We start from the raw sequence: 10536 nt of genomic DNA, 5'->3' as shown, positions 1-10536 counted from the left end.
AAGGTAACGTAAATATTTCGATATTCTTCGTTCCGGTTAAAAAAACATGTTTCACACTTTAGAAGGGCAACAAGTAGCTAAGAATTTATTCTATTGATTCAATGCTTACGCCTTTGCATCCGTAAACATCATCAGGCTGTGTCGGCTTTTATCTGTCGTGATACATTATCGTACTGACGTATGCTTGGTCAGCGGTATAAATATAGGACCAACAGTTTCAATTATCTCATAGTTACGTTGTGTGTCGTAGCAAGCGGTTTTCGCTATGTCGTGGCACAAATTTCTGCTTCTTTTGTTATTGGGATTTGCTCAGCTCTTCGTTTTCAGCGATGCGGCGCGAATACCACGAACCATATCAGAACCGACAACTACCGACAAAAACTGTGGCTATGAGGTACGCAAATTGATAGCTAATTAGAGTAAGGAACACTATATGAATCGCAATGTTGCTTTCAAGGATGCGTGCCAATTTAGCGTTAATAAACTTTACATTCCATGATGATATAACCTCACTGATTGACGTTACAAGCATTTACGATTATTTATATTTTTAATATTTTATATTTTGACATTACTACAATATTTTTGTTATTATCATATATCATATTACCGTAAAAATTGAAATAAAGCATAAATAAATGTAAATATAATTATAAATTTATCTCTAAAGATCCACATACATAAAATAGTTGGAAACACATACTTCATACATAATTAAATAACAAAGTAAGTATTAACATAAAATTAAAATATTGACCAAGAACAATATTTGTCTAACCATTCTTTCTTATTTTTATATAAAATTAATTAATTAATTTTTTTAATTTTGAAAAATTAAGTTAAAGCATTACTACAATTAACTCTTGAAATACATTATTTATTTATAGATTATAAATTGACTATTGTTTGAGATAATAGAAATACACTTAAATCAAACTGAGTGTTTAAATAGAATTATTTTACAAATTAGTTTTTGAAATATAAATAATTTTACTGTTTCAAATAATATATATATTTACATATATTTATACATATATTTTAACTTATATAACATTTTGATTTTTAATGTATCTAAATTTTATTATTGCCAAATAAAATTTAGCAATTGAAAGAAAAGTAGGATACACTTAACACATATATTTTATTAATTTCAGGCGTGTCATGCGGTGGACTCAAAGAAACTTAACATTCATATAGTCTCACATACTCACGATGATGTTGGTTGGCTAAAAACTGTAGATCAGTATTATTTTGGAAGTGAGTGTATGCTAAAAATAGTAACGAGGAGATATAAACAAAAGGGAATTTGATTTCTATATATCCAATACTTTCCAACACGATTGAAACTAAAAGAATTTAAATCAAACGTTAATTAAAATCAAAGAATAAAAATATATTTATTTGTTTTGACATAACAAATGTAATTAATTATTATTTAAAGAATTTAAATTGAAGGGAATTTTACAGTTCTAGCATTTTAATTAATATCAATTGTAGAGATTTTTTCTTGTATCTATTATTATTTTATTATTAATGAAATTTATTATTTTTAAACGAATATTTTATATTTAAAATGCATTTGAATAATAAATAGAATAAAAATCATAGAAATCGTATAAAAAGAATAAATTTAGCGTTGACTCGCTTATACAATTCTAACACAATTATGTCTACAGTATGAAAATCCTGTGAAACTTTCTAAAATTATATTACGATAATAATACAGTTTTTATTAAGACAAATAATCATACAAGTTATCTTTATATTTTATTATTTCGTTGATGTACTATATTAAAGTTCACATCTCTAGCTTTTCTAATAATTTGTGATAAATTCTTCAAGGCCGGTCTACGATCCAAAAAGCTGGTGTGCAGTACATTCTCGATAGCGTTATCAAAGCGTTGCTAGCTGATCCTAGTAGAAGGTAATTGTTTTAGATAATATTTTTTTAAATGATAAATTAAAGATTTCAATATGATAAGGATTCATATATGTAAACAATTCAAGCATGTTTATTATAGATAAAGAGCATATCACGCTTGTTATTTATATTCTATTAATAAGTGCAACATTTATAATATGTACGATAATATTTGTGAATTTTAATTGTTATATTGTTAATTTTTTAGTGTTAAAGAAATTTTATTTTTAATAAATTTCGTATCGATTATTTTTATAGATTTATTTTTGTGGAGACCGCTTTCTTCTGGAAATGGTGGTTACGACAAAACGAAAGAGTGCAGGCCGACGTCAAGATGTTGATTAATGAAGGACGATTGGAAATCATTGGAGGAGCATGGAGCATGAATGACGAGGCCTGCACTCACTACCATTCACTGGTCGATCAGTTCACCTGGGGATTTAGGTGTGTTTGATAATATATATAAAATATATTTAAAATATGTATTTATGAACATGTAAATGAAAATTATATTTATATTCCATTGATCACTAATTTTCAGACGACTAAATGACACATTCGGAAGCTGTGCTAGACCACGCATAGGATGGCAAATAGATCCGTTCGGCCATTCCAGAGAACAGGCTTCTCTGTTCGCACAAATGGGATTCGATGGGATGTTGTTCGGTCGTCTTGATTATCAAGATAAGGCTCAGAGATTGCGCGATCAAACGATGGAATTTATTTGGAAGAGCAGCCCAAGTTTAGGTGAGACGCAAAAGTATCTTTAGTAAAAACTGCCGATACCAATGATTATGAAATGTACAGGGTGCGTCAGTGAATCGGGCGATTTTGAAAACGCCATGAACAGCAAATAGTTTCATTTATTTAATTTTAATTTTGTATGTACCTCCTGTGTATATTTATTAAAACTAAAACTGAATATTTTCTTAATACTTTTTTGAATAACTGTCATAAAACCAGCCAGTTAATAATTTTAACTAATAATACTTAAGCATATAATAATCAATGTAAAAAGATGATAAAATCATATTGTTTAGAATTTTTACGCGAAATTTATTTCAATAAAAATGTTAATTTAAAATCTAGTACAAAGATGTATCACAAGATCTCATAATCTGTTGTAGAAATATTCTTGTGTATCTCACACAGCATGCATATCCGGGCGATGTTCAGAGAACATTCTGAAGATATCGCATCTCTCAAAGATATCTTCGTGATGTCTTCTAGACATTTTTTGGATGCTTTACTATACATAAGATTACAATATATAATATTGTTTACAGGCAAACGAGCGAATTTGTTCACGGCCGCGATGTACAACACTTATAGTCCACCGCCAGGATTTTGCTTCGACGTTTTATGCGCCGACGAACCAATGATTGATGACCCTGATAGCCCTGATTATAACATCGACAAAAGGGTACGTAATATGATAGCGCACAATGTAGTAGTTGTCGACAACCCTAATAACAAACTAACGATAAACTAAAGCTATCGCAATGGTTTGCATACATAACTTTATAATTTTTTAATGTTGTTTTTATAATTAATTTTTATTGAAATCTTTATGTTAGTATAGAACTTCTCTTTCCTGAACACGTTAATGATAAGAGTTTAAAATGATAAGATAAAAAATGTTTAAAATGATAAGATTTTTAATAATAAGATTTTAACGATGCATCGTTACGCTCACTTTTATTAACAACATTCAGTGAACAAATACAATGATGCCTTAAGATCTCGCTTTTGCACGTCGCCTAGTTGATTGTTCATCGAAATATGTCACATATATGCAAAAATTTTCCGCGTAATCTCCTACAACCATTTAATTTTGACAATTGACATGAATTTGTCAATTTCGACATTAGATTCGGCTTAAAAATCATTATGTACATTCCACAAAAATTGACAATATTCAATGGATTATTCGCAGTCCTAGTTTCAATCTACCTGCGGTGTAATAGATACAAAAATTATTTAATCATCAAACTTTTTTACACTTCAATCTTGAATTTCTTAAAATTGTGACGTGATGGAGCATTTTTAAAGTCGGTATCGTATTTAGTATTTTAAAAAAATATAAAACAAGATATCTTGGATTTATGTGTTCAAAAAAATCTATTTTTTGTAGAACTGTGTAATGTAAAAAAAAAAATCAAATCACTGGTATAGTTCAGAACATATTCATTCCATGCGAGAGTTCTAATTGCGCGATGTATTTTTGTGCCAGATTGATGATTTTCTGCTATACGCGGTTGTGCAATCTAATTATTACCGCACAAATCATATCATATTAACAATGGGAGGAGATTTCACTTATCAAGACGCAGAAATGTACTTTATGAATTTGGACAAACTGATAAGGTATTGGCCACTAAAAAAATTATGAAATTTTGCATAATTCAAGCTTCTCTCGTAATACATTCGACGCTTATAAAAAAAATACAATATTGAACAAAATTACCGCTTTGCAAGTCCAATTGTTACTATTAGGGATAAACAGAGGAATGGAAATGATCTTTACAAATCCGTGAGCGATGAAACATTGCCATCACAACATGGTAAGTAAAAAGTTGTATACGATTGACAGGTGGAGTCGTTCCTGGCATACGTGCAAGCTCAAGCGCGTGCTTACAGAAGTAATCACGTTATCCTCACCATGGGAGAGGATTTTAATTATCAGCAAGCTAACATGTGGTTTGATAACTTGGACAAGTTGATCAAGTAAGTTACGATTAATCCTCAGAAATTCTTCTGCTAAGCTTGACTTTTGGAATCATTGCTGAACGTAGATTTCAATTAGATTTGAATTAGACAAATTTACATATAGAATGTGTATAAAGATAGATGTAATATTATTAAAACAATATATTTATCAATTTCTTTTTATTTTATGTAATTGAAATTTCTTTTATGATTGGTAGAAAAGTATTTCTTACAATAATAATGTTGTTATTATTGCTCAGAAAAAAAATTCGAACATATATGTTTAATTTGTTCGGACAGCTCGAATAAAAGAAAATGAACATCGAGTTCAAACTTTTCGGGCAGTTCTAATATTTAACAACGTGTGACAACAATTTACAAGCTAGCAAGTTGAGAAATTGGTAACCCAGACAGCACAGCATATTCAAAAGACGTCCAGAGGATATCCCAAAGACGTTTTTGGGACGACAGGACGTTCTCTCGATATCCTTTGGATGTATTTTGGACATGTGTGCTGTCTGGGAATTAATAACTAAGAGAATGAAGAGTGCTGATAAAATAATTTCGAAATGTATAGAATTGTCGGAAATTCCAAGTCTTCTTGAGATTGAAAAGTTCAGCATGTAACAGGTAAGGAAAAACTTTTCGGCAACTTGCAAAGTTTTAACGAAATGTTTATATTTATATTTTTTAAGGGTATTTAAATTTCAGTTCCAAATTTTATACATTTTTTAACACTGTGTCATAAATTGTTCGTTGGTATAATTAATAATTGTATTCGATCGATAGTGATGATAAATGTATTATATTAGTTATAAGATAATTTAATTCAAATTTTAATTACTATTAAAGTGGTGAAGTATTAGTGAAACAATGTCGAAGTTATATCGCTCGATTTGGTTAAAAACTCCTCGAATGCATTTCCTTTTTTCAGATATACAAATCAACGCAATGGTTCCACAGTCAATGTGATTTACTCGACACCCTCGTGCTACCTGAAGGCTTTGAACGACAAGAACTTCCAGTGGCCCAGTAAAAGCGATGATTTCTTCCCGTATGCAAGCGATCCTCATTCTTACTGGACCGGTTACTTCTCGTCAAGACCAACTGTGAAATACTTCGAGCGGATGGGAAACAACATGTTGCAAGTAAGTTAGTCAAAAATGATTAATTTATAATTCTATTATATATTGAAATTCTAATTTATCCAACTGCGAGCTATACTTGCAAGATAAATTGATCATTTGTTTTTCAGGCAACTAAGCAGCTTGTCGCTTTAACAAACTTGGAGAATCACAACAAGCACTTGGATAACTTCCGTGAAGCTATGGGAATAATGCAACATCATGATGCCGTTACCGGTACTGAGAAGCAATTGGTTGCTAACGATTATTCACGTATATTGTATGAGAGTATGCACAATGCCGGAGAAATCATTTCGGAAGCCATAGGGTAAGTAGGTCGAACTTCCTGCCGAAATTCCTTAACTTTAATTACAATTTGTAACATAAAAGCATATAAATGATTGGAGACATTATGTATCTATAATTTATATATGCCATAAATCTATCTTATATCGCAAAAATTATAAAATCATTTACGTTTGTCTCTGTGAAATAGAAAATGGTCAAGAATGACGTACAGTTCGGAGCCGTCCATTAAAATATTTACATGTTTGGAATTGAACATCAGTTCATGCGCATTTTCCGAAGAAAACGACATGTTTTTGGTTGTGGTGTACAATCCTCTAAGTAGACCTGTTTCTACGCACGTTCGTGTTCCTGTTCAAGGAAATTCTTATGCAGTTCAATCACTAATTGCTGGTATGTGCACTAAGATTTTAGAAAATATCAGAATGATTGTGCCGACGCTCGTGAGCGGATAGTAAGAGGAAAGTAAGCTGAACAAAAAAAAGTCCTTTACCGTTTTGCGATTTTTGCAATAATTATAGAGAAATTAATTATAAAGGAATTTGGCGAATTTCGCGCGGCAAAATTGTACGCATAAGCTGCCAACCGGCAGACCGGGCTCAAACGCATCAATCGAAAATAGGATGCTTATTGTGTGTCATTTAATTTTACAATTATTTTTTGAGTCTCTTGTTGTACTAGAATGAAAACATAAAAACTTGAATTCAAAAACTAATGGTACATTTAGAATAGCAGTAGATTATGTTAACGTATCATTTGTCACAATTCGTGCCGATTTTGCAAAACATGATTTGCAGGCCGTTAATAAGATATTATATTAAATAATACTTATTAATAAGATAATAATATTAAGTAATACATTTTTCAAGATAAATAACATGTTTTTGCGATATTCAACAGGACTAAATCCAGTCACACAAATAGTGCCGATTCCCGAAGCAGTGCGAAAAGTCCCAGGAAGATTGAACAAGGCAACGAACGAGATCGTTTTCCGTGCTGCGGATATTCCTGCCCTCGGTCTACTGTCTTATGTCATCACCAAAAACACGCAGGAAGAAATATTTGAGCCACAGCCATTGAACTTTATAAGTAACGAGGTAAATATTTATACGTGGAATATAATAATCATCAAGTACCAATTAAAATAATGTAAATCGCTAAAATTGTTTTTGCTCTTCTCACTCCAAGCTAAACAAACTGATCAGTCAATTTGTTTTCAGCTGTATAACGTATCCGTTACTGACAACGGTAATTTACTAGTGCAATGGAACAAACAGAATATGAGCCTCGTGCAATCGTTCCATTACTACGAAGGAATGGAGGGCAACAATAAGGTTTTTGAAAATAGATCATCTGGTGCGTACATCTTCAGGCCTAAAGAAGCGTCAGCCCGGAATTTTATATACACTGGATCGTACAATATCTATAAAGGTATATCATCTATTAACTTATCCGTTCCGCATGAATATATATACATTACATTTTTTATATTAAATGCATTATTCCATAAACTTTATTTTTGTTTACCAGGTCCTGTCGTACAAGAGCTTCATCAAACAATAAACGAGTGGGTCAGTCAAGTAGTACGAATCTATCCGGAAGAACAGCACATCGAATTCGATTGGCTTGTTGGATCGATACCTGTCGAGTACTATCAATTTCCATTGTCGCAATATTTAACCTTTATCTGTATAATATTATCTTTTTAGGTTTAAAATATTTTTATATAACATAATTTTTTTTTAAACTGTTTAAAAACTACTTAAAAAGCTTTTTTGCCTGGAAAATAATGAAAAATTGATTAAACCCTTGTTACATATTATTTCAGGGATAAAATTGGTAAAGAGATCATCACAAGATATACAAGCAATTTAAATACGGATGGAGTATTTTATACGGATAGCAATGGGAGAGAGATGTTGAAACGTGTGAGAAATTATCGGCCGACGTGGGATCTGAAAATGGAAGAGCCAATATCCGGGAATTATTATCCAGTGACGAGTAAAATTGCAATCAAGGACGAGGAAAAGCAACTGAAGCTAAATATTCTGACTGATCGTGCTCAGGGTGGAAGCAGCTTACAGGATGGAGTAATTGAATTGATGGTAATTATCCAATTTTACCGATCAATATTTATTACTTTTGTTGAATTTGCTTTATGATAAAATTTAAATTAATAATAAATGTATAATTATTTATTATAATTTGTTAAATATGTATATATAATATTAAAATTAATTAAATATCGTAGTAATAATCTTGAAAAACTAAAAAATACGAAGCAAAAATGTAAATTTAAGTTTAAATCCATTCTATTACTATGCAATTTTATATAAATTATAGATCCAGTTTAATCCATTATTATTCCATTATTATTATAAATGAAAGTTCAAATATAATAAAGATATTATATTGTATTCCGCAGCAGCACATTAATATGTAACTTATTAACATCTTGTCGACGAGACGCGTAAAACCACACTTTATATCCGCTGCAGATTAAAATATCAGCGTATATCAGCTCCCGTTGGCAATGTGTTAAAATAAAACACAATAGCGTTTATAATAAATAACATTGCTTCTAGGTTCACCGAAGACTTCTAAAGGATGATGCGTTTGGTGTGGGCGAAGCGTTGAATGAAACAGCATTTGGCAAAGGTTTAGCAGTAAGAGGCACACACTATCTTTTCGGAGGTAAAGTTAAAAATGTGGATGAATTCGTATTGACGGAGAAAGAACTGGCCCTGAAACTGGCTCTGTATCCTTGGATCTTGGGTGCCCCTGTTAACTCGAGCAGCGTCGAAAATATTTCTGCTGTACTCGAAACTTTTGTATGTACACTTTCTACTTTATATCTTTATTATATATGTAATATAATTTGCAACTGTCGCAACAGAACTTAGCAAACAATTTCTAAAGATTCATAGAAGATAATCTGCCAAAGACTTATTACATCAGACACGAGTTAACTTATAAGCAAATGTGATTTTAACGTTATTTTGTGCTGATTGATGTTTATTTTGTAGACCTCAGGACTTACAAAGGCATTACCACGAAACGTGCATATTCTTACTTTAGAACCGTGGAAGGATGGCACGATTCTATTGAGATTGGAGCATCTCTTCGAGGTTGGTGAGGCGCAGCAATTGTCTCAGCCGGTGGAAGTTAACATTCAGGTGCGTTATCGTTATTATATATTTATATATTAGGTTGTTAACTAAGTTTGTTTCGATCGATACAACATAAACTGACAGGACAAGTGCTTTCAAAACTAATCATAGGTCCGAAAATGGGGCGATGACTATTTTCCCGCCAAGAATTTCGCTTTTTTCGCGGCATTCAACTTCTGCCAAAAAGATGATAAAAGATAGTAGATAACGGCGACAATTACTTTAATTCAGGAAATTTACTTTGAATATTAAATATTAATATAGATTTTTGACGAAGAAATCCGCAAACTTACAATTAATTAACAGCCTAATGTATTTATAAAATTCTCTAATTTTTATACAGAATGGTCCACACAATTGGGCCGCGTTTTAGCATTTGTTCTGTTGAAAATGGAAAAAAAATGGTAGAGACGAAAGTTGAATAGCATAACAAGCAAAATTTGTCTATCGACTTACTTTTCTTGTTATGCCATTTAATTTTTGTCTATTTTTTTCTAACTTTAACAGAACAGATGCTAGAATCCGGCCCAGTTGCACCACCCAGTTGGACCACTCTATATACTTTCTTTGCACAAAAAAGATAAGATTAATATAATATTTTAATAATCTAATTACAACTATTGCAAAATTAGCTTTTACTTGTGTAAAAAGTAGAGAATAGCTTTAAAAAATTTCTAATTATATTTTATCTCGACAGGATCTATTCTCGACATTCTCGATCGAATCAATTAAAGAAACTACATTGGGCGCTAATCAGCTGTTGAGTGAAAATAATCCATTGAAATGGCAATTGGAAACAAATAATATTCTCCAGAATGAGGAAGAGAGTGTGCAACCCGTAGAGATTCATAAAGATGTAACCAATGTCCTCTTAAAACCGATGGAAATACGCACGTTTATTCTCAAAGTAAAACAAAGATCTCTTTAATTTTCATAAGAATTATTAATTTTGTCATAAATTGATCTTGTTATCTTTTCTACATTATTGTACATGTATGCAATTACTATAAGATATAATTGTATAATACAAATGTAAATTGAATTAAAAATTAAATAAATAAAAAATTGGCTTATTTTCAGAAAAATTTATATAATTAACGGCAAATGGCTTGTGTGGAAGATCAAACTCATCACTGTCTAGTTTTATTAACTAACAGCTAAACAGTCGAATTGTAACGCTTTTGAGTGATGATATGATGATTGCAAACATTAAGCTAATTACTAGTTAAGAAAAAGTGTCGCTATAAAGAATTTATGGACATCAGTGATGCGATTTTGCGCATAACGATCCACGGCTTCCGAGTCC

The 10536-nt window shown here is 31.2% G+C and overlaps 1 protein-coding gene across 2 annotated transcripts; it reads left to right on the top strand.

The window, feature by feature from the left end:
- Positions 1-142: 142 nt before the first annotated feature.
- Positions 143-10303, top strand: LManII (Lysosomal alpha-mannosidase II). Of its 2 annotated transcripts, none has more exons than XM_012367149.2 (17): positions 143-394; positions 1155-1257; positions 1843-1924; positions 2180-2365; positions 2463-2668; positions 3208-3344; positions 4515-4648; positions 5565-5778; positions 5886-6082; positions 6251-6453; positions 6961-7157; positions 7281-7491; positions 7591-7708; positions 7889-8165; positions 8646-8891; positions 9087-9236; positions 9928-10303. In XM_012367149.2, the coding sequence occupies exons 1-17, from the start codon at positions 266-268 to the stop codon at positions 10156-10158; spliced, it is 3021 nt and encodes a 1006-aa protein (XP_012222572.1). In that variant the 5' UTR covers positions 143-265; the 3' UTR covers positions 10159-10303. The 2 variants fall into 2 exon arrangements, with proteins under 2 accessions (XP_012222572.1, XP_012222573.1); XM_012367150.2 differs by lacking the exon at positions 4515-4648 and adding an exon at positions 4155-4288.
- Positions 10304-10536: the final 233 nt, after the last annotated feature.

Source organism: Linepithema humile, chromosome 4 (genome assembly GCF_040581485.1).
Source record: "Linepithema humile isolate Giens D197 chromosome 4, Lhum_UNIL_v1.0, whole genome shotgun sequence".
NCBI classification, from domain to species: domain Eukaryota; kingdom Metazoa; phylum Arthropoda; class Insecta; order Hymenoptera; family Formicidae; genus Linepithema; species Linepithema humile.
This window is presented reverse-complemented; position numbering and strand designations above follow the sequence as displayed.

What these genes read in the sequence shown, in the direction of transcription:
- LManII (XM_012367149.2), top strand. Translation starts at nt 266, where the DNA reads ATGTCGTGGCACAAATTTCTGCTTCTTTTGTTATTGGGATTTGCTCAG. An exon ending in CAGTTCACCTGGGGATTTAG is followed by an intron (nt 2,366 to 2,462) that starts GTGTGTTTGATA and finishes ACTAATTTTCAG; the next exon opens with ACGACTAAATGACACATTCG. An exon ending in TGAACTTTATAAGTAACGAG is followed by an intron (nt 7,158 to 7,280) that starts GTAAATATTTAT and finishes ATTTGTTTTCAG; the next exon opens with CTGTATAACGTATCCGTTAC.